Genomic DNA, 24,466 nt, shown 5'->3' on the forward strand with positions numbered 1-24,466 from the left:
CCTTGGTCCTATGTGCTGTTAGTTCGGTATAGTTTTTAAGCAGTTTTTATTCTGTTTTTAATTGTGCATTATAATAAATAATTAACAAGTTTTACATTATTTTTATTGTTCAGCTCAACTTTTGAGTTCCTACCTGTTAAGGTTGGATTTTATTCCTTTTTTGGTTTAGCGTTGTTCTTATTACCTGCCTCCCCCAAGAGGCTGGAGGCGGGTTACAAATTTGGATAAAACTCCAATATATCCCCTTTAAAACTGATAAAAATGAATACAGATTATATAAAACCTATAAAACCAAGAAGTTGCAGTGAAAACTCCTCCGGATCATCTCATCCAAAGTGGGAGGTGGAGAGGGTGCTGATAGAACTCGTTACAGCCATTCTGTGAGGGGGAAGCCCTGATCTTCCTTGCTGCCTGGCCACAGCCATAGATCTGGTGGAAGAGCTCCGTTTTGCAGACCCTACGAAACGCAGGGTTTTTTTTTTTTTACTTGCTTGTTCAACTTCTATATCACTCCTTACTTGGTGTCTCAGAGCTGTGTATGTGGAACACAGAAATTAGAAAAAATATTATAACATTTCTAATCAAATTGAGATAAGGAGATATAACTGGTATAATGTATAACAGGTCACAGGAACGATCTAACAGATTTGGTCATTTGGTGTTGCAGTTTCTTGGTGGTTGGGTCAGATTTGGGTCTTCATTGTTGGGCTTATCAAAAAGCCTGGCAGAAGAGCCCTGTTTTACAGGCGCTATGGAACTGTTTCAGTTCTGGTTGGGCCTTGATTTCGTTGGCGAGTACATTCCACCAGGCTGGCGCTGTGGAGAAGGCTCTGGTCAAGGTGAAGCAGATTTATTTGGGGCCAGTGATTACTGGGTTGTTGGAATGTATACAGCAAATCGCTCTTTGGGAAGTATAGACAAACAGACAGTACTTGAGGTATGCAGGCCCCTGACCACGTATGGCCTTGAAGATGAGCACCAGCACCTTACATCTGATCTGGTATTCAATTGGTAGCCAGTGTGGCTGCTGAAGGATTGGTGTAATATGTGCCCTCCATGGTGTTTGGGAGAGCAGTCAAGCAGCCACATTTTGAACCAAAGTTTCTAGAGCAGGGATAAGGGAAGGCCTACATAGAGCGAATTGCAGTAATCCAGTATAGAGGTGATTGTTGCATGGATCAATGTGGCAAGTTTTTCTGAGGTCAGATAGGTCAAATCTTGAGCAATTTCCCAAACTCAGGTGGGCAGCCATATCTCCCCCCTCCAACTGAGGTTATATGTAGCCCCCAGCCTGTAGGCCACAGAAAAGCCTTAAATGACCTCATCTTCATCTCCTTGGTTGTTGTCAAACTTAACCAATGAGCATCCAACTATATAATAAAACCCACAGGAATAAAAGAAACCCCACTGCAATAGCAATAATTAATCTGGGAGAATTCCACACCTTCTGCTTCCTTTAGGGTCTCATCATGTAGACATTTTCTTCCCATCAGCCTTAGAAGCATGCATACGGCTATGAATTTAGTCATACTGGCAAAGAAATAAAACCCCTGCATGCTGCAGTGTAGGCCAAACTAAAATTATTTTGCACCAATTCTTCAAAGTCAACAAATCAATGCATACAAAGACTTTCAAAGACGTATCCATCACAGAGAAAAGGCCTCTGCTTCACATGAAACCCTCTAGGTATTTTAAAAAAATGATTTTTCTCTTAACGATGTGATTTAACTCAAATTATTTAGGTACGGAAATCAACAGGATATTTGAACAGGCCTAATTTAAAGAACTGACATGTAGTAGTGGGACTGCAGTTCTAAACTCAGTTACTAGTGGGTGTTTCAGTGAATTTATGAGGATTTATATTTGCATAATCTGAAGCAGTAGCTGTAAAATGGAGAATCAGAAATATGGGATCTTCAGAACATATTGCCAAAATACACGTTTGTTCAAAATAATTAATGAAATAATTACTTTTAACCTAAGGTACACCTAATGCTAAAGATAATGCCATGGAAGAGTACAGTAATCCATCAGATGCAGGCTTTGTTGCTCCAGAAACTTCAGCAGCCTTGGATGGTGTAATCCTTTTAACTAAAGAATATATGCAGCCCATCAGAGAAATTGTAAGTACCTCACCTGTTTAAACTTTCTATTTAGTCTGGGTTTTAATTTTTGTTTGCATGTTTAAAATCACCCGTGTATCAAAAAATACAGCAGTGTTCAGTCACATTCTACTTCCAAATAAATGTACATAGGATTAAACTGCATTCTTAAGTACATTTATAGATCAATTTCAGGATAATTAAATCCAGAAAAGTTTAGTAGCACTTACTTATAAGTAAGCATACTCCGGATGGCAGCCATACTGTGAACGTTTGGTGAAGTTTAAACTCACATGCATTGAGAATTGCAGCCTTCTGAGATTGCTGTATGTGTGCAGATGTCAAATTTCCTTAAACATACGTGCTTATATTATGTAGTCTACTGTTGAAATCAATGAGACATGTGCCTGGTGTACATCAGTCGGAGTTGCCAGCTCCGGGCTGAGAAATACCTGGAGACTTGGGGGTGGGGCCTAAGGAGGGCAGTGTTTGGGGAGGGACTTCAGCAGGGTAGGAGTGCACTTTCCAAAATAGCAACTTTCTCTTGGTAAACTAGTTGCTATTGCCTGGCAAACAACTGTAATCCCAGATGTCCAGCCCTCAACTGGAGGCTGGCAACCCAAACATCAGATGGAAATTGGGTATTTTACAGTGCCATCCTTAACAAGAGTTACACCCTACGAAATCCATGGACTTAAATGGATTTTAAAAAGTGGACTATTGAGCACCACAGATAAAAACTGCAGTGCAAGTTTCCTGTTGGTAGGGATTATTATTTCATTTTAGTGGAAATACATCCTAGAGCAGCACCGACTCTCTCTACAGCCTGAAACAGTCGTCTTGTCGACCTGTGTCCTGATTCTCCTGCCGCATGTGTAGACCAGGCCTCTCAACCAAGCCATTGGGTTGCTTGAACAGTGGGGCGCTCTATGTAGCCGCTTGTTGCATTGCCGGTGAAGAGTCCGGCGGAGAGGCGGCGCCTGTACGAGCCGCGGTGGCCTTTAGAAGTTAAGAGGCGCCGGGGTACTTGTTGTGGCCGCCGCTGCCTAGGAGCCCCCCTGGGGTCTCGGCCTTTCCAAGCGGGCTGGGATCGTTAGCGGCCGGTCCCTCCCTGCTTCCGGTCGGAGCCTCGCGGGCCAGTTCTCTTCCGGGTTCCTCAGCCGTGCCTCCGAAGGGCGGGCACGGGGCGATGACGTCGCGGGTCACCAGGGGTCAGCGCGAGTTGACGTGTCCCTGCGGGAGCGAGCGGGGGAGGTTCCGGCCGCGGGTGTCACGGAAGAGGCAAAGTTCACTGCGGCCGCCTCTGCTGCCCTCCCCGCCCCACCCGATGGAGCCCGCCGTTCCCTCCAGCTCCGCCGGCGCCACGGCGCTGCTCCTGGGCCCGCTCTCCCGGGGCTACGCTTCCCTCACGGGCCACTTTTTGCAGGTGGGCTTCCCCGGGGAGCTCGCGGGCCCTGCTCTGCCTGAACTCCGAGGGGGGACGAGATTTTCCGGGCAGGAGCTCTGAGGAGACTCCCGGCGAATGTTAGCAGGATCCGTAGGCATGACAAAGAGAAGAGGGCGGGGGAGATCCTTCGCCTTTCCTCGCAGGGAAATAATTTTGAGTCTTCCCTCCACCCTTTCAGGATACTTCCAGCAAGATTTGGTTATTGGATTTCTAGTCCGGCCTTACCTGAAGGCTCAGGGTGGATTACAGCATTTAAAAACAGTCTTAAAAATAATTTAAAACTGTTTAGAACTTGTCTCCCAATGCCGTATTCTTTAACCAGGTTAAGGGGGGTGGAGTGGGATGGATAATAGACGAAAAATAATAATCAAAATGTGAATTTGATGGGATTAACTTGGAAAATTGACGTGTTCTAATGGTGCTGAGAAAAGGGCATAGGCTTTCTATACTGAGAAATTAAAAATGTTGAAAGAGATTTTGTGGACTTGTGCTGGTATGAATGAGTTGACTGTAAAGGTGGGGAAAATTTTAGTGAGTTCTTACGGGGCTGTTTCATATAAGTCACAGGAATGTAAATATTATGACTTAGGTCTCAGGTTTCTCTGTTATGCAAGCAGATTTTCTGGGAAGTTCAAGGAACACATTCCGCTCAGAAGTCTCTTGTTTCTACTTTGTTTACAACAGAGTTCTAAGAAAGTTCGTGTTAGTTTCCTTTTGGATGTAACCTAGGCTTGTTTTCTGAATGGTAGTCTAAGGTCTTTATTTATGGAAGTATCTGGAAGTCTGTGGCAACTTGGACAACAGGTTTTTGTACTGTTTTTATGTAAAATTAACTTGTCAGGGTTTTGTTGATTTTCACAATGGTGCAAACCTTAATACATCATGACATTTTAACTGGTAGGTGAAATAGAGCAAAGGAAAAAGGACAAATAGTTTCTGTTTTGTGATACTGATATACAGTTAGCATAGGATTCAATAATGCTGTTCATTCAAAGGCAGATTTGTTTAGAAATCTGTGTTACAACTTGAGTTTGTTATTATTATTCTGCCCCAAATTATTATTTCAGTTACTTATATTTACTCACTAAGACTCAAAATAGATTACATAGTGTCAGTCAGTACTGTAACCAGAAGAGACATCCTGTAAATTACGGCAGCAATTGGACTGCAGAAATCTTAAAACAATGCAGAAACAAAGCATAAGCATGCATATGAAATGTTGAATAATGCAGAAGTTATACAGTAGAATTATACAACAGCAAGCAGTAGTAGTAAAGTCCACAGCTCCTGTTCCGTTACCGAACCATGTTTGGTCTGAACTATTTTGTTATATTACAGTGCTTTGAACTCGGATCTTCCTCTCCCCCCCCCCCATTGAAACAGGAAAGTCTTCTGCACGTGGTTAGGGTAGTTCAGAAGGGGGGGGGGGAGCCAAGCCTCTTTCTTTATTTTCTTGAAGGGGGGGAGAGGAGCCAGGCAGGGAGCCTCTTTCTTTTCTTGGAGGGGGTGAGGGAGAAGATTGAAAAAGGCAGAGGAGGGAAGAAAAATCCAGGACCAACAGAAGTTGAGAGAAATTAGGGGCTTCTCCTTTAAGGCAAGCGTGTCACATGACCAGGTGTGGCCTATCAGAGGTTCTCTACCATGGAGCTTGGGTTCCCAATCCAGATTTTAAAAAATATTGAGCATTAAAAGCACTTCAAGTTATTGCACAATAAAGGTAGGGGCACTCCGGATCAATCCTTCTTGCTGCAGAAGGAAAATTTAAATCGGCCAAAATCCAAACGGAAATCGCATTCTGTGTAGAGGGCAGGGACTGAATCGATCTGGGGTTGGAATAAAAGCTCCATGCAGTTTACACCTAGGTTAGCAATGAAATGTCCACAGTCAGCCCAAAAGCTGACTCTGTTGTCTTGGTCTGTCAGTATCTCAGCCTGACTTACCTTACAGGACTGTGTGGGATAAAGTGGAGAGGGAGAAGCATATATACTATTTGGGGTTCTTTGGAGAATAGCAGAATAAAGATATAATTTATAGATAAGTAGCTATTGTATTATATCTGCCATCAGTTCTCTTGCTTGATGGAAAAGAATGGGAGTTTTAATGTCTGCTCGTTTTTTCTCTATATTTCTTGGGTAGGAGAAACAAGTTCTTGGTCATAATATTTTGATTAAAATGTGGATATAAACATGGTATGTTAATAGCTGTCAAGTGTTTAAAGTGGCTGTGGATGTTGCATTGGTTTTTCAAAGAAAACAGAGTGCTATGCAAAATAAAAACTTGGCAATATTTCAGAAACCAGGATTGATTTTCTTAATTTCAAACATAATATCATTTTTTTGTTTGAAATTATAGTTTGAGGAGTACTTAAATTAGAATTCAAAACAAGAATTCAAAAACATGAAATATTAGAATGAGTATAACATTGCCAAATTCAAAATTTTACAGTTTGGGGGGGGGAATCATTAACTGAAAGTGTTGAAAAGAGAAGAATTTTGAGTTAGGAGTACAGTATTTGCTGGCGTATAAGACTACTTTCCCCCCCTGAAAAACATGCCTCCAAGTGGGGGGGATCGTCCTATACACCCGGGTGCACTTCAGTTGGGATAGACATAGCTGTAAATAGTGGCCCATAGTACTGTAATGTAATGTAACAAACTCTATATTTTGAGTGGAAATGTTGGGGGGTCGTCTTATACGCCCAATCGTCTTATATCCTGGCAAATACGGTATATGGAGACTATAAAACATTTGGTTGGAAATTTCCTATTTTATTTGTGCTAGCTCTAGATCTTTCTTCAGTGAGATTCATATAGTGGATACTATATGATGCTATTTGTGTGCATATTAGGCTCAGGATCATACTCACTTTTTATTTTAAAAGCTTTTGATTAATGGAAATAATTATTTATTAAAATATTTTTATCCTGCCTTTTGATCAGAGTAGAGCTATCTATTAGCTTCTATCTATTAGCCTCAGATGCAGTCCTAAACACCTTTGGTAGCTCTGTTGAGTCTCGTGAACACTTGAAAAGTTTCGAGCAAGCAGGTGTAGGATCTGGGAGGGGGGCAGGGAAGCTTTCATTTTTTTAATGCTTGTGATTTTTTTTATCTTAGCTGGTTTCAACACTGCCTGAAGACATGCAGCCTGGACCTGATTTCCATGGAATTCCTTGGGAGCCAGTTCTCCTAACTGCTTTGGTGGGAATTGCTACAATTGCTATTTTTTTCTGGAGAACATGCCTATCTGTAAGTAAACTTCCATGTTCATGCATACTGATTATCTTATTTCTCCTCAAACTTTGGTACAGGTGATAAAATCTTTACAGATCTGTTGATTTCAAATACTTGTATTACAAACTGAAGAATATATCTTCATTGTATTCTTCCAGAATCTTCTTTGTGTCCTATTATGTGGTAGAAGTTAACATAGTATTGGGCAAAAAACTCCTAGCACTTTGATTTTTTACTCTGGAAGTAGAAGTCAGATATGCTAGCACTGCTGTTTTGACCAAGGTAAAAGTCATAGAAAGTACAGGTCTGTTATGCAGGAATCTAAATATGAGCAGGCAGTGTGATCATAGAATCATAGAATCATAGAGTTGGAAGGGGCCATACAGGCCATCTAGTCCAACCCCCTGCTCAATGCAGGATCAGCCCTAAGCATCCTAAAGCATCCAAGAAAAGTGTGTATCCAACCTTTGATTGAGGACTGCCAGTGAGGGGGAGTTCACCACCTCCTTAGGCAGCCTATTCCACTGCAGAACTACTCTGACTGTGAAAATTTTTTTCCTGATATATCGTTGTACTTGAAGTTTAAACCCATTACTGCGTGTCCTCTCCTCTGCAGCCAAAAGAAACAGCATCCTGCCCTCCTCCAAGTGACAACCTTTCAAATACTTAAAGAGGGCTATCATGTCCCCTCTCAACCTCCTTTTCTCCAGGCTGAACATTCCCAAGTCCCTCAACCTATCTTCATAGGGCTTGGTCCCTTGGCCCCAGATCATCTTCGTCACTCTCCTCTGTACTCTTTCAATTTTATCTACGTCCTTCTTGAAGTGAGGCCTCCAGAACTGCACATTTTACTCCACGTGTGGTCTGACCAGTGCCGTATACAATGGGACTATGACATCTTGTGATTTTGATGTGATGCCCCTGTTGATACAGCCCAAAATGGCATTTGCCTTTTTTACCATTGCATCACACTGCCTGCTCATGTTTAGTTTACAATCCACAAGTACCCCAAGGTCTCGTTCACACACAGTGTTACCTAGAAGCGTATCCCCCATCCAGTAGGCATGCTTTTCATTTTTCTGACCCAGATGCAGAACTTTACACTTATCTCTATTAAATTGCATCTTGCTCTCATTTGCCCATTTTCCCATTGTGTTCAGATCTCGTTGAACTCTGTCTCTATCTTCCGGAGTATTTGCCAGTCCTCCCAATTTGGTGTCATCTGCAAACTTGATGAGTAGTCCCTCCAGCCCCTCTTCTAGATCATTAATAAATATGTTAAAAAGTATTGGGCCGAGCACCAAGCCCTGAGGTACCCTGCTACTCACCTCTCTCCAGTCTGATGAAACACCATTGACAACAACTCTTTGAGTTGGTTCTCTAACCAATTCCCTATCCACTTAACTATCTGAAAATCCAGATTGCAGTCCTTCAACTTATCCATCAGAACATCATGGGGAACCCTGTCAAAAGCTTTACCAAAATCCAAGTAAATGACATCAACCGAATTTCCCCGATCCAGCAAACCTGTTACTTGGTCAAAAAAGGAAACCAGATTGGTCTGGCAGGACCTGTTGGAGACAAATCCATGTTGACTTCCTTGGATCACAATATTGTCCTCCAGATGTTTGCAGATCGCTCCCTTTAATATCTGCTCCATTATCTTCCCCACAACAGAGGTCAGACTCACTGGTCTGTAGTTTCCCGGGTCATCCTTCCTCCCTTTTTTGAAGATCGGAATAACGTTTGCTCTCTTCCAGTCCTCCGGGACATCTCCAGTCCTTAATGAGGTCCCGAGGATGATGGACAAGGGTTCTGCAAGTTCTCTGGAAAGTTCTTTGAGCACTCTCGGGTGCATTTCATCCGACCCAGGGGATTTGAACTCATCCAGTGCAGCTAAATGCCTCTCGACAACTTCTCTATCCATGTTAACCTGCCACCCAGACACTATCCTTTGGCTACTGCCATCTCTAGATGTGACTAAACTCTTTGACCTGTGGGAAAAAACAGATGTAAAATAGGCACTAAGCCTTTCTGCTTTCTCTGCATTTTCCGTTACAGTTTGTCCATCTGCATCCGTGATGTAGCGGTAAAAAAGGCAAATGCCATTTTGGGCTGTATCAACAGGGGCATCACATCAAAATCAGAGGATGTCATAGTCCCATTGTATACGGCACTGGTCAGACCACACCTGGAGTACTGTGTGCAGTTCTGGAGGCCTCACTTCAAGAAGGATGTAGATAAAATTGAAAGGGTACAGAGGAGAGCGACGAGGATGATCTGGGGCCAAGGGACCAAGCCCTATGAAGATAGGTTGAGGGACTTGGGAATGTTCAGCCTGGAGAAAAGGAGGTTGAGAGGGGACACAATAGTCCTCTTTAAGTATTTGAAAGGTTGTCACTTGGAGGAGGGCAGGATGCTGTTCCCGTTGGCTGCAGAGGAAAGGACGCGCAGTAATGGGTTTAAACTACCACGATATAGGCTAGATATCAGGAAAAAAAATTTCACAGTCAGAGTAGTTCAGCAGTGGAATAGCCTGCCTAAGGAAGTGGTGAGCTCCCCCTCACTGGCAGTCTTCAAGCAAAGGTTGGATACACACTTTTCTTGGATGCTTAGGGCTGATCCTGCGTTGAGCAGGGGGTTGGACTAGATGGCCTGTATGGCCCCTTCCAACTCTATGATTCTATGAATCTGTGGGGCCCATATCTCTGTAAGATTATTAGGGCAGTTGTATTAGGAATATAAGAAAAACTCTGCTAAATGAGACCAGCTGTCTACCTAGTCCAGTATCCTGTTTCTCACAGCGGCCAACCAAATCCTGTTTTGCTGTCCTAATTTCAATGTAAGCTTATAGCATACAAATAAAGGTTGCCGTGATTTTCAGTGTGCTTTGCTTAAGAAAACTATACAACTCCATCAGCTCTACCCTCATTGTTTGAGTTGAGCTGTACATTAATTTGGAGATTGAAGCCTTTTTTGAGATCTTCAGATTTGATATTTCTAATAACACTAATAACCTTCTGTATAAAAGCCCATTATACAGAAGGGCTTGAGAAAGGGGCAATGGGTAGGAGGGGTCTTGCAGAGCTGGGCTGCCAGAGCCAATGCAGCACCTTGGAGTGCAGTAAGTCATTCTCCTTCACTCCCCAGCGGGCAGTAAACCTAGGAGCTCAGTGGCTGAATCAGGAGCTGGGCTACCAGTGGCAGCACCGCACCTGTGGCGGAATGCAGCCAGCTTCCCCCTGCCCTAGCTTACCTTTCTGCCAGCTCTTCTTCCTCCCTGAGTAGCATGAAGGAGGAGGAGATGGAGGATGGGGGCGAGGAAGCCTCATGATTTGGCCCTCAGTGGGCGAGTGCCCTCTCCTTATTGGGTGCATGCCCTTCACTGAGGGCCATTAGGGCAGGTTTTACCTGGTGTGTTGTCCACACACAAACTGGGTATTATTAGGGCTACAGATGGTGTATTTTCAAAATAATCAGTAACACTACCATGTGCTATAATAATGCACATGGTAGTGTTACTGATCTGTTGTGACTTAAACATACTTTGAGGCTTACATGTAATAGAAAACAGTACCTGTGTAAGTAGCCGTACCTGATAAGTCAAATGGCGATTGCCTTAGACACTAGCACTATACTCAAATGCATCCAATTTATCTGAGTCATCCCATAAAATTATTGATATCTCTCACAATAACTGGGATAATCTTATCCAATACATAAATAACACTAGGACTGCTGAGATAATTTCCACTAATGTTGCAGTTTTTAACAAGGAGACTGAATACATTTTTTCAAGGGCCACTGACCTTCTGTTTTTTGTACTGTACTATGTCCCTTCTCACTTGCCAAAGCTTTTCTGATTAAATGTCTATTGCTTGTTCTGTGTTATTTTCTCACTATTGTTTTTCATATTCTCTTTCTTCTATAGTTGTCATCTTCTATAGTTGTCATAATGTCATAATCATAATGTCATAATCATTTCTTCTATAGTTGTCATAATGTACTCATATTTTTTTAGCCAACTTGCAAGCAAACTGGATTCTGTGTCCCAACCAGAGATCTAAAATATATTGAATAATAATTGCATAGAAAATATATTTTATATTTCTTGAAAATAGTGTGGCATTACCTGTAAGCAAAAAAAATTTTTTTTTAATAATGTTTAAGTGACTATTCTTAAAGGTGATAAAACAAACCTGAGCTGTGGGAATGGTCTAATTTTGGTATGGTTCTGTGTAGTCTGCCTTTTAAGTAATTGAGTTTAATTTAATCTGAAATATGATGTGTGATTTGATGATCAACTGTATCTCAGATTGGGAGGGAGGAAGAATTATCAGCCATATATCAAATCTTTGTACATCGAGGAGAGGGATTTTTCCGTAATATTACATTAAGCGTAAATTTTGATCTCATTTCAGTTTACATGATTATAGTTCTGTGTACAGAGTTGAAATGAAATGTAATTAACTTAATTATACCCACCGAGCAGTTGAGTAATGAGACCTTTAGCCTGACTTTGAAGTAAGCCATTGACCTAGAAACTGTTTTTAGAATATGCTTTAAGCTTGCTTGTGCAATATCACTTGGCTCTTACTTTGGAAGCAATGCAAGTGTGGATCTTTTTGTGAAGTGAAACGAAAGAAGTTCTGTTATCAGGCTTATTTTTCATTGTTAAACAATATCAATAAATGGCTAAATATTTGTCATAACACTGTTCTCTTTACCTTTGTAGGTGAAGAGTAGAATGTATCAAGGTAAGAATCTTTTTTTATCCTTTACTGTGAGCTACTTAGGTTTTTTAGGTTTCTCAGAATGGGCTTGGTATAAGTTTCAGTTAATAAATGGTAATCCTATGTCATACTTATGTTTAACTAGGGGCCAAGCCCATTGCATTCTGAAATACAACGGGCACTAGATTGGGAGGTGGCGGAGGGGGGAGAACTCTGTGGATGGCTTCTCCCCCCCCCCCCGCCCCGGGACCTGGAAAGGCTGCAGGCTGGAGGCCCCAGGCAGGGAACTCACTGGCAAGGGCAGCTCTCATGCAGCAGGGATCTGCACTCTCTGAGCCTTGTAGAGAAGTGGTAGGAGGAAGAAGAAGAAGAAGAGTTGGTTCTTATATGCCACTTTTCCATACCCGAAGGAGGCTCAAAGTGGCTTACAGTCACCTTCCCATTCCTCCTGGTCAGGGGTGGGGGACGAAAGGTGATTGCCTGGCTACTGGACAGACAGGCAAGCCTGTTGGAGGGGGCACTCAGGAGCAGGACAGACGCCCTGAGTGGGTGTTAAGCACTGAGTAGCACTTAAGCCATGAGACATGCTCAACCTCCAAGGCCTTACCAGAAATATATTATGTGGAACAGATAACTAAGGATCAGCCACCGTGAGAATCAAATAAATCTGCAAAATAAGGATAACTACAGAACAGAGTACAGTGGCATCTTTAAGACCAACAAAGTTTATTCTGGGTATTGTATGCATGCACACGAAAGCTTATACCCAGAATAAATATTTGTTGGTCTTAAAGATTCCACTGGACTCAAACTTTGTTCTGCTGCTTCAGACCAACATGGGTGAGGACTAATTACAGTGTGGGGTTCTGCAGATCTGGTGTAGGATGTATGTGTGATTGTGTGTAGAAAAATCCACCTTATTTAAGGAGGAGACTAAAAATACAATGTTTTCTATGCATGTGCAGGCGTAGGAAAAAAGATGGATTTCCGTAGGTATTTTGAGTTGCCACAGATCCTTGATATGGCAACTGACTTTGAAGCAGTGCTGTCAGGCACTTGCATTATGGGAGAGGAGAGCCACCGTGGGAAAGGGATTTTCTCCTTCCAAATCTAAAATGCCATTTGGGCACTTTGGTTTTTATACATAGTGAGCTTCAGATGTGTGAACATTCATATGAGGGTTGAGAGCCACATAGTTCTGTGTGCAGGCTTCAAGTTCATCCATGCACCCAAGTTGCAGATGCTGAGCCATTCTCTGCATTTTGCAGAGGATTTTCTAAGGCTGCAATGGGAAAGGGAAGCCTGAAAATGCTTGTGTATGTACAGATCTTAGTATCTTTATTGCTTCCAATAGCTGCCTTTTAAGTGAGCTATGGTTTTGCTTCCTGCTTCACTCTTTCCAAGGCAGGTCTTGAATAAACACTTTACTGGAGTTTCTGGTGGTGTCTTTTAAGAAAAGGAGTGCCTTTCTCATCCCAAACAGATATCTCATGGTGTAGTATCACTATGAAAGTGCTTGTTTCTCCCATTCTCACCCTGCATGTGTCAAGTGTAATGGGAGCACTGGCATTGATTTAATGTGCTTTTATAATATACCGACTTGAGTCCGTAGGTTACTTATCATATAAATTCACAACTTAGGATCACATCTGGAAATTCTTGATGCATAATTGTAAAGTTACATAACTTGTCAAAAGTTAATAATTGTAGTTTAGCTCTGTAATAGGTCAGTTCACATTTGCGCTTTTCTTTTTCCTAGTGACAGAAAATCAGCTTGTTGAAAAAATAAAAACTCTTGTAAAAGAAAAGGCAGAAATCTTAGAAAAGATGTCACAATATAATCAAAAGGTATTGTGCTATCTGCATGTCTTATTTTGTAAGCATAATTTTAAGTATGTCTGCTTATTTTTATTCAGTTAATGAAATAAAGGAGGGGATTATGATTTAAATATAAGTAATAAATGTTAAAATGTATCTACTTACTGTATTTATTGTTTACTTTGCAACTAGATAAGGGAAGCAAAAGAATCTGTGAAAGAGACCCAAAATCAGAATGTACATCTCTCTGATGAAGCTTCAGAGCTTAAGGTAAAAACAAATACTATTTATTTTTTGTATGCTAAAAGTATATAAACAGAATAAATTTACTAGTTGCAGTTTTTGTTATAGGACACACTCAAGAAGCTTAAAGAAACAAACAGCTTTTTAGATGATAAAGTGAGAAATTTACAGGCCATGCTAGAAATGGAGAAAGAGCAGAACTTGAAGAAACAAGAACAAGTAAGCAAAAATTTCAGAAACTATATTTTCAACTGAATTTGGGGTTTTGGTCATGTTTTATGTAATTAGGCTCTTCACTTCTTAGGAAGTGACTGTCTTCTTTGGTTGTTATCCCACCTCATTAGAATTTCCTCTAAAATTTCTTCCTGTCTTAAGCTACCATAATATGTTATTTCAAGGGGGAGCAGGGTGACTTTTTTGCATTTGTCTCTTAATTGGGAAAAGTTTGGTGCACTTCCTGGGAAATTTGTGTGTTTGTACTGTTTAATGCTATTTTATAATGGTTTGTTCATCCATTGAATTGTTGTCAGCTATCTTAACGTTTACTGGGAAAGCTAGTAGAACCTGGATGTTCCTTTCCTATGCATAGTGTTTACAGTCATTGTGTCCAAAGTTCAGTCCTTACAACAACAGTGTGGTAATCAGTCTGGTGATGTAACTGAGAGAAAAGGAGCTTGTTTCAGGCATCATCACAACTGCTTAGTTCATGTTAGGATCTAAGGAACATGCTTCTGAAGCAAGTTATATTGGCAGCCTGTAATTGGATTTAGTCACTGTATAATTGTATCAAAACACACTGTGTTGCCATTACTCTGACTTTTATTCAGAAAATGTATATACTGCCTTTCTGGCGACCTTATGAAAGCAGCTAACAAAATCTTTGTAGACTATGCTGTTGGAATAATTAAAATTTCAATTTTTTCTAGCTAACATATGTGATGATACTTATATTCATAGATCACAGAAACCCAGAAGTCCTTGGAGAAACTCCAAGAAGTCATCATACTGCATTCTGCAGAGCTTTCTGAGGTAAACCATCTAAAATTTGCTTACAGAGTACTCTGGCTATGAATTCCAAGAACCTTGTCAATAGAGGAGGGTATTTGTGAAAGGGATTGTCCTCCTACCCCAGCCATGAATGTCTAGAACTGAAGAAAGCCAGGCATGGTTGTACTGAAGTTCTTGCAGAAGGCTTCCATTTCCAGGACAAGGTGCATCCCCAGTATATGCCCCCCTTTTCTTAAGAAGCAGGGAACTTTCAGTGTTTTGTTCTTTCTCCCTTTAAAAATTTAATGTTTTAATATAATGTGTTAAATTGGCATGACAATGGACTTCAATCTGGAAATAATTCATGGACATTTTAGGTGCAAATAGCTCTCAATGAAGCTAAACTAAATGAAGAAAAGGTGAAGTCTGAGTTGCGTCGTGTTCAAGAAGAGAATGCAAGATTGAAAAAGAGCAAGGAACAGGTGAGTGTTGTGCTCCTGAAACCATATTTATTATTATTTGTCATTTATTTTCTGAAGCATTTCTGTGCTGCTTCTTAAGCAGATTTCTGGAAGCAGCTATTTACTGTTATTTCTAAAGTAATCTTTAGCTTTGGAACATGTATTAGGCTATTAGATTAGATTTATGCAACTCAATAGACACAGGGCTGCCCTTGAGACTGCTCCAGAAATTCCAACTAGTCCAAAATGCAGCAGCTCAAGTCTGGATAGGGACTCCGTGGAGGGCATATATAACACCGGTGCTTTCCCAGCTGCATTGGCTCCACATTGGAGACTGAATCAGGTTCAAGGTGCAGGTAGTAAGCTTCAAAGCTCTAAACTGTCTGGGACTGACATACCTAGGGGATCATCTTTTCCTTTATATTCCCCCAAGAGCATTGAGATCTTTGGATCAATATCTCCAGGCTAAACAGACCAAGCTCCCCCAAACATTCTTCATATGTCTTAGTCTCCAAACCACTCACCACCTTTGTTGCCCTTCTCTGGACACGCTCCAGTTTGTCTACATCCCTCTTCAACTGGGGTGCCCAAAACTGAACACTCCAAATGAGGCGGAACCAGAGCAGAGTAAAACGGTACCATCACCTCCCGTGATCTGGACATGATACTCCATTTGATACAGCCCAAAACCCCATTGGCCTTTTTAGCCATCGAGTCACACTGTTGACTCACGTTCAATGTATGGTCTACTAAGACTCCTAGATCCTTTTTGCACATATTACTGCCAAGACAAGTCTCCTGCATCCTGTATTGGTGTATTTGGGTTTTCCTACCTAAATGCAGAACTTCACATTTGTCCCTATTGAACTTCATTTTATTCAATTTAGCCCACTTCTTGAACCTATCAAGATCATCCTGTATTCTGATGCTGTCTTCGGTTGTGTTTACTACCCCTCCCAGTTTAGTATTGTCTGCAAATTTAATAAGTATCCCCTCTAAACCCTCATCCAAATCATTTACAAATATGTTGAACAACACAGGCCCCAGGACAGATCCCTAGGGAACTCCACTTGTCACTCTTCTCCAAGAGGATGCTGAACCATTAACAAGTACCCTTCGGGTACGATCTGTCAACAAGTTATCGATCCACCTGACAGAATTAGGATCCATACAGCATTTTACCAACTTGTCAACAAGAATATCATGTGGAATCTTATCAAAAGCTTTACTGAAATCCAGATGAACTATGTCCATGGCATTCCCCTGATCCAGCAAGGTTTCTCGAAAAAAGAGATAAGGTTGGTCTGACATTTGTTCTTGCAAAACCTATGCTGAGTCTTCGAAATCACAGCTGTCTGTTCCAGCTACTCAAGGACCAAGTGTTTGATTATTTGTTACAACATTTTGCCAGCTACAGGTGTCAAGCTGACAGGTCAATAGTTAACCGGATCCTCTTTTTTCCCTTTCTTGAAGATGGAGACAACATTTGTCTGCCTCTAATCATCTGGCAGCTCACCTGTTTTCCAAGAAGTGTCAAAAATAATGGACATAGGTTCAGAGATTACACCTGCAAGTTCTTTTAGTACTCTTGGATGCAATTCATCTGGCCCAGAAGACTTCATTACATTTAAAGAAACTAGGTGTTTGTGGACTGCTCCAACAGTGATCCTAGGCCACCATTCCAATCTCCCCTGTTGTGTTACGTTTTTCCACATTGAGCACTATTTCCCTCACAAGAGAAGACTGAAGAGAAATAGGAGTTAAGCAGTTCAGCCCTCTCTTCCTCTGTTATAATTTAACTTTCTTGTCCTAGCAGTGGTCCTACCATGTCCCTAGTCTTTTTCTTACTTGAAATATAAACCGCCCTGAGCCTCCGGGGAGGGCGGTATATAAATATGATAAATAAATAAATAAATAAATAAATAAATAAATAACTAAATAAGCCGTTTTTGCTAGGTTTAGCTAGCCTAAGCTCATATTGAGCTTTAGCTTTTCTAACACTTTCCCTATAATTATTGGTTATTTGTTTATACTTATCCTTGGTAATAAGGCCTTCCTTCCATTTCCTAAATGACTCTTTTTTTATTCCTCAAATCATTTGACAGCTATTTATGGAGCCACCTTGGCTTCCTTAGGCTCCTTCCATCTTTCCAACTCAGGGGAATTGTTTGTGATTGGGTCTTCAATATTTAACTTTTAAGAAACTCCCAGCCCTCTTGAACGCCCATCTCTTTAAGTCTTTCTGACCACAGGACTCAACCCAACATATTTTTAAGTCTGTTAAAATTTGCTTTCCTGAAGTCTAATCTATACGTACAACTACGTAAAGGTTTTCTCTTTCCCACAATGAAAATTCCAAAAGCACATGGTCACTGCTACCAAGTGTGCCCACTACTTCCACCTCATCTACCAGTTCTTCTCTATTGATGAGAATCAAGTCTGAAGTAGCAGAGCCCCTGGTTGTCTTCAATAAGTGTTTCCTTTGAGTGATAAATAAATTGCAATTTGGAAATCATTGTAAGCAAATAGGAAACAGCACTAGTGATTCAGAGCACAGCTTTAACAGTCTTTTGTTCTTTCAGAGTCAGGAGTATAGTAGGTCTGATACTCTTGATGTACCAGTAATATTGGTAACATTGTCCTGATGTTCTTAGCTGCTCAAGGAAGCAGAAGGTTGGACTGAGAGGCATGCTGAGCTCAGTGAACAGATCAAGACATATCAGAAGTCTCAAAAAGACATTGAAGAAGCACTTGCCTACAAGGAAAATGAAATTGAAGTAAGAACTCTTGAAGAACAGCTTTTTTCTGTCTTCCGTGGGCTGTATGACTGACCTGCTGCATCAAATGTGATCCTTTGACTGGATTTTTTCACTGCTGCTTTAGGTTTTGACTAACTGCATAATGCAGCTGAAACAGCTTGATGCAGATTCTGAACTCGATGGGAAGAAGGATGAAGGAAAGGATGTGGCTAATGGGGAGCATTCAGGTATTAAAGCACTAGATAAGTAGACTGATTGATGGATGCAATAACTCCTGTTTAGGATGCAGAAGAAATTAAAACTTTGGATGGAAATCGCAAAGTGCATAATAGCATAGTTTATCTTCATAAATTGGCATTTTGTTGACTTAAAATGCATCTCTGTGGAAAATTGGGGTAGATACTAGTAGAATGGCACAATCAAAATGTATGATGTTGTGAATCTAGTAGTATGCTAAATATCTTAGTAAGAGGTTAACTTTTAAATATCTGGATTGTAACAAATGTGAGCAGTTCACAAGAAAATTAATTTGGACAGTTATAGCAGTTCCTTTAAAAAGTATTTAAAGATAGAAGTAAATACACCCAGATATGTTAAGACTGGAAATTTGTACTTAAGCATTCCAGACAATGGAATAAAATAATAATTTTCCTCTCCAGGTACCAGAAATGAAATGATGAAAAATCAGATTAAGCAGATGATGGATGTTTCACGGGTATGAAGCATTGTCTAGTCAATATTTCCTAACCTATATTTCTATGGCAGCAGAAGTTTACATGTCATTTGTTACCCTTCACAGGTAAAAACAACATTAACAATCATTGAAGAAGACAGAGATCTTTTACAGTCCAAACTAAATGATGAAATAACAGCAAGATATGAATTAGAAGGTGTGTATAACAATTTAATTTGTAATGTTGTTCAATTAAAAAAAACACTGTATTAGTTCAGCAATTAAGGTAATTCTTATTCCCACTAGTATGCTAGAAACTTGCAGCCAAATGGTTAATTCAGATCAATGTTCTACCACATTAGTGTTCTACTGTTAGTATTGTTTACTATTATTGTTATTTATAGCCATTGATTTCTCTACTGTTCCTGTTCCACCATGTTTTATGTAAACCTCTCTGAGCCCAAGGGAGGGTGATATATAAATGTAAAAATAAATTTAAAAAAATAAATGTGAAATTTTCTCTCCTCTATTCTGTAGTTTTCAGCTCGCCTATTTACATGTTTAAATATATGCTGCCTTGAAGGCAATATGCATGATAAAATCATCATTTAAAATATCCACACACCAGGAATGGCATTAAACCAATATAAAAATAACAGTTAAAATTATTTTAGAAACAATTTGCTTTGGCAAGAAATGGAGACATTAAGTTTTTTTATATATATGTATATATACATACATACATACATACATACATACATACATACATACATACACACACACACACACACACACACACACACACACATATATATATATATATATATATAGCTAAGAAAATAAATAAAACAGTATTAAACTGAATATTATTAATGCAAAAGACTAGCCAGCCCCCGCCACAAAAAATGTAATTGTGAAATGCCTGGGAAAATGTTTCCATCTGGTGCTTAAACTGTAATGAAGCACCTGGCAAATAGTGACATTCTTAGGCAGGGGTCGTCAACCCCCGGGCTGCGGCCTGGTAGCGGGCCGCGAAGACCTTGGTAGTAGGCCGGCAGCGGCCACGCCTGCCTCTCCCCCCCCCTTGTAGCAGCGAGAAGCTCACCAGGCCGTGAGAGAAGCAGCCGCCAAATTGGCCACTTCGCTCGCGGCACGGCTAGCTTCTTGCTGCTACGGGGGGGGAGAGGCAGGCATGGCAGCCAGCACGCCGGCGGACACAAACATGCATGTGTAAGCGCCCCCTGGTGGTGAAAATGTGCATGCGCAGCAGCTCAGCGCATGCACGTTTTCACCACCAGGGGGCGCTAACACGCATGCACATTGCCCGGGCCACTGGCTCTTCCCCACCCCTGGAGGCGGTCCCCGACCATCAAAACGTTGGTAGATCAGTGGTTCGCAACCTTTTTTAGGCTGCGGACCGGTGAGTGGGGGAGGGCGATCTGGTGGCTACGCTTGCGCAAACGCGCATGCACAGCAGTCCGTGCATGTGCATTTGCGCAATGCGCAGCTTCAAACGTGCATACTTGGCCATTTCGCGCATGCACACATGCACGGCCATTTCGCGCATACACGCATGCGCAGCAGGTCCGGCGGTTGGGGACCACTGTGGTAGATGACATTGTTTCAGTGATTATGGAGGCTACATTCTCAGAACTGCCAAGTCAGATGGGTCTAAGTAAACCCTTTTCCATATTTGACTGCTGTTTTCCTTTCTGCCATTAACACATTGTCCTTCATTTGTGGCTTCTTGCAGTTTGTGTATTATTCATAGCTCCTTCCTTCAGGCTGTTGGGACTGAAATAAATTGACCATTTCTGACCATTTCCCTTTTCCACTGCAGATCACCCTCATGACATTCCTTAGGGTTCCCTGTTCCCAAGAAACACTATGGAAAAGGGGGGCCATGAAAGTTTTATTTGGTCACTAGAAAATTTAGTCTGAATGCAACCCTTTAACAATGGATCTAAACCTGCTGCACGATCAGGGCTCTGCTTTTCAGGACACTGCTTGATCTGCCCCATTTCTGCTACGTGTGCTGTCTTAAGTGCCTTCTAGGTATTCTTTTTCTCTCACCTCAGAACAGACTGATCTTAAGTCCTGACCTGGAGTGCTAAGGAATTTCTGTAAAGGCCTGTATGTGTATAGCTGTTCTTGCTTCAATTTGTCATTTCTCTTCCCTTTCCTTATTATTATCCACCACTCCTTTGGGGGCACCTTGTTCCTTAACTACATCAGTATCACAATGTTCTCATTCCAGCCCTACCAGGTCGCCCCTCTGCGAGGTTGTCCCAGCCAAACTGACAGTGTTCCTTTTCATCAGAGAAACTGTCCTGCAGCCCCCCCGCATAGCATGTAATCATTTTATGTTGCCATGCCAACTGAGTTATTATATTGGAGACCTCGCCATCACAGATACATTATAATATATATAATATATATATAATATATATATATGTATGTGGATTTTTTGTTTTACTGCAGAGCAAATTAAGAAACTGGAACATGATTCCTCTTCCTTGCAGACAGCAAAATCTCAGCTAGAAAGTGAGTGTAAAACTCTCCAACAGAAAGTAGAGATTCTTACTGAGCTTTACCAACAGAAGGAGATGACACTTCAAAAGTAAGTACTGGAATTTTAAGGGTAAGAGAATTGTAAAATGTGTTGTAAGTAAGCAATGTGGTGGGGGTGTCTTACTAGATATGCCATATTTTAAAGTAAACTACCCTTCCCTCAAAGCTCTTGCTGGCAGCATGTGTAAGTTTCCCTTGTGGTTTCTTATCTATGTACAAGCCAGGCCCTTGTCCTTCTTAGCTTCAGCAGCTTCAGTGCCCTTGTTCAGTATTCCTAGGTTTTAATATTAGTCCAAAGTAATTTAGGGAAAGCCATTTCTGTTTTGCTTGTCTTGTGGGGAAAATTGTATTGGTACTTTTGAAGGCCGGAAAATAATTGCCTTGACCCTTGATTATTAATCAAGCTTTCACTGCTGTCAAGACCTATTAAAAGACACTTTTTAGCCGGTTCTTAATTTCTTTTGGAATACCCCTCGCTATTGCCCTTTTTTCAAGCTGCTGTTGGCTCTGGTAGGGGAACAAGGCAGTCTTTTTGAACTAAGAACCAAATTAATGGTGAATGGGAGACACTTGTAAAGAAAAGGGGGAAATAGATTCATGTAAATAAAACAGGGATGGGTTTTAGCTTTTAAAAAGTATTTACAGCTGTCTCTTCTACTAAGAGGAGGTAGAAGAAGGTAGGCATCGTTCTTCATGTTTTTACGTCATACTGCCATTTTAAAGTTTGCTTGAAAGTCTTCCAAATTTAAAGCCCAACTCTTCTTCTGCTATTTTGAGTATACTAATTAACAAAATAATGGAATTTGTGTAAAGAAAAAAGGCTTGTTGAGTAGTGGACAGAGATAGTTTGTGGCCAATATGTTTATCAGTCTACATTCTAGTTTCAAAATCTGAAGTCTGGTTTCAGCTGGACATGTTGGAAGAAAAAAGTACCTGTTGAGTTCCATAGGCTTGTAGTTGCATTTAAACCGGTCCTGATCATCCATAACAGCAGTTTACATGGAAAACAATGTATGTGACTAGGAAGATTATTTGACATCATGGATCTTTATATTGGTGAGAAGGGACATAGTTTTGAGTATTCGTTTTTTCCAGGGGACAAAAGGAGCATCACACCCAGCTTCTTCCAGGGATATTAATGTGTGTTGAGCGATCCCTCCTTGTCTGTGAATAGTTTGAGGTAGGGGGCAGAATGCCCAACCTACTTTATAACCATGAATAGGGAGTATCTACCCCACTATCTTTATTAACAGTGCTTGATGCCAGCACTCTTATTTTCCTTTCAACTGAGATACGTTGACTATGTGAGCCTCCACTGAGCCTTCTGGTGTTCCTTAACTGTCCTCGGCCTTTGGTCTGGCAGCACAAATGACTACTGCTGGGTGGGGCTGATCTGTGTCTTGCTTACTTTGCTTTCTTCTGTTCTCTCCCAGGAAACTGACACAAGAAGAGTATGAGCGACAACAGAAGGAGCAGAAGCTCTCTGCTGCAGATGAAAAAGCAGTTTTGGCTTTTGAGGAAGTAAAAGTTTACAAGTAATTGAACACATGAAACTGTCTTGGTGTAATGCTTAGGAGTATCAACTTCTAATCTGGCAAGCCGGGTTTGATTCCCCATTCCCCCACATGCAGCCAGCTGGGTGACCTTGGGCTCACTATAGCACTGATGAAGCTGTACTGACCGAGCAGCGATATCAGGCCACTCTCAGCCTCACCCACCTCACAGGGTGTCTGTTGTGGGGAGAGGAAAGGGAAGGCGACTATAAGCCGCTTTGAGATTCTTTCTGGTAGAGAAAAGTGGCATATAAGAACCAACTCTTCTTTACAGTGAATCAGTACACAGACTGTCAGTGGTTCTTCAGGGTCTCAGTCAGAGGTCTTTCACATCACCAGCTGTCTGGACATTTAAACTGGAGATGCTGGGGATTGAATCCTGGACCAGAGGCTCCTCCACTGAGCCCCATGTCCTCCTCAAACATTTTATCTATTCATTCAATTTGAATACTCCTCCCCCCTGCAAAGCATTCTGAGAGCAGTTTACAATAAATAATAAATACAGATAAAACCAGTGCCTCTCATCCTGCCCACTAGATACCTTCCTCGGGGATAATCAAACTGGAAGATCTAAAACAAGGAGGAAGCCAAGGGGAAGGAGGGAAGCCCATATCAGACAGCCCTGTCCTTGTATGCCTTGAGGTTTTGAATGGTGAACAAAATTTAACTCTTTGTTTTTTGGGACAGGCAAAGAATTCAGGAAATGGAGGAAGAATTGCAAAAAACAGAGAGATCTTACAAAAATCAGGTATGATCCTGTCCTGAGAGGTTTCTGAGAAAGTGAATGTGGGATAAGTTAGGGAAGGGTGCAAGTTAATTTAATGTTTTTAATATTTTCAGATTGCTAGTCATGAGAAGAAGGCCCATGACAACTGGGTAAGGTTTTAGCTGCAAAAGCACTATTAAATTTGTTCGTTGCAAGCTCACTTTATTCCACTGTGAAGGTTAATGCGGCTAACATCCTACATATTGGCTGCTTTCAGGCATCATTATGAGCCATATTTTGCAATTCATGGATGAATAAACTCTGAATGTGAGATAGCCAACAACCTACCATTTGTTGGTAGACACTAAATTAGGATTCTAAGCTATGGTGGCACCTGGCTCATTTCTGCAAATTTTTTCCCTTATAGCTTACAGCACGTTCTGCAGAAAGATTATTGGCTGAAGAGAAAAGGGAAGCTGCCAACCTTAGGCAAAAGTAAGCATGTTCTCTGCATGTTCTGACATACACAAGTCAGCTTTGGTCTGTCACTGGGTTAGACAATGCTGATCCACATCCAACAGTAGCTTATTTATAAAAATGTCTTTTAATAATTCAGTTTATTTTTGCTAGGTTAATAGAAGTAAATCAAAAAATAGCTGCACTTCAAAGACCATTAATTGTGAAACCCACTCCAGGTCGACCAGACCACCAAGTCCCTCCCCGCAGAGGTAAAATCTTCTTCATTTACCTGTTGCTGGTGAACTGAAGCACCAGAGTAGCTCTTCTGAAAACAGATGAATATTCTGCACCAGTAATAGTACTTTATTCCTCCTATATGACAGGTCCAGTGAGTCGAGATGGATCCTTCGGACCTTCACCTGTGAGTGGGGGAGCTCCTTCACCACCCCTAATGATGGAGCCTCCTGTGCGGCCACTTTCTGCCAATCCAAGGGAAGGGTCGAGAAGTGAACTTAGTAAGAAATTGTTTTTTTTTCTTCCTTAAGTTACTTTGGTAAACAAACTACTTTAAAGTGTTGCTGCTTATTAACTGCTCTGTAACACTTCTTATATCTTGTGTTAATGCCAAATGGATATTATGCCTTATTAACTCATTGTCATTTTTCAGTAGTACTAATAGTGTCTTACCAATGCTGAATAGAAATGAAAATTGACTGATCCTAA

At 41.1% G+C, this 24,466-nt stretch overlaps 1 protein-coding gene across 3 annotated transcripts in view; it reads left to right on the forward strand.

Annotated features, from left to right (window-relative positions):
• Positions 1–24,466, forward strand: part of MIA3 (MIA SH3 domain ER export factor 3) — a 53,461-nt gene that overhangs the window by 20,134 nt on the left and 8,861 nt on the right. For all 3 annotated transcript variants that reach the window (XM_077340132.1, XM_077340150.1, XM_077340141.1), the window contains 19 exons: positions 1,984–2,123; positions 6,664–6,795; positions 11,516–11,537; positions 13,273–13,361; positions 13,524–13,601; positions 13,683–13,793; positions 14,532–14,603; positions 14,939–15,043; positions 17,677–17,799; positions 17,906–18,008; positions 18,441–18,496; positions 18,581–18,671; positions 20,936–21,074; positions 22,459–22,560; positions 23,266–23,326; positions 23,419–23,454; positions 23,712–23,779; positions 23,915–24,012; positions 24,127–24,258. In XM_077340132.1, the coding sequence (XP_077196247.1) occupies positions 1,984–2,123; positions 6,664–6,795; positions 11,516–11,537; positions 13,273–13,361; positions 13,524–13,601; positions 13,683–13,793; positions 14,532–14,603; positions 14,939–15,043; positions 17,677–17,799; positions 17,906–18,008; positions 18,441–18,496; positions 18,581–18,671; positions 20,936–21,074; positions 22,459–22,560; positions 23,266–23,326; positions 23,419–23,454; positions 23,712–23,779; positions 23,915–24,012; positions 24,127–24,258 (1,758 nt within the window). The remainder of the gene's footprint in view (positions 1–1,983; positions 2,124–6,663; positions 6,796–11,515; positions 11,538–13,272; positions 13,362–13,523; positions 13,602–13,682; positions 13,794–14,531; positions 14,604–14,938; positions 15,044–17,676; positions 17,800–17,905; positions 18,009–18,440; positions 18,497–18,580; positions 18,672–20,935; positions 21,075–22,458; positions 22,561–23,265; positions 23,327–23,418; positions 23,455–23,711; positions 23,780–23,914; positions 24,013–24,126; positions 24,259–24,466) is intronic.

Source organism: Paroedura picta, chromosome 1, assembly GCF_049243985.1.
Source record: "Paroedura picta isolate Pp20150507F chromosome 1, Ppicta_v3.0, whole genome shotgun sequence".
In the NCBI taxonomy this organism is placed as follows: Eukaryota; Metazoa; Chordata; class Lepidosauria; order Squamata; family Gekkonidae; genus Paroedura; species Paroedura picta.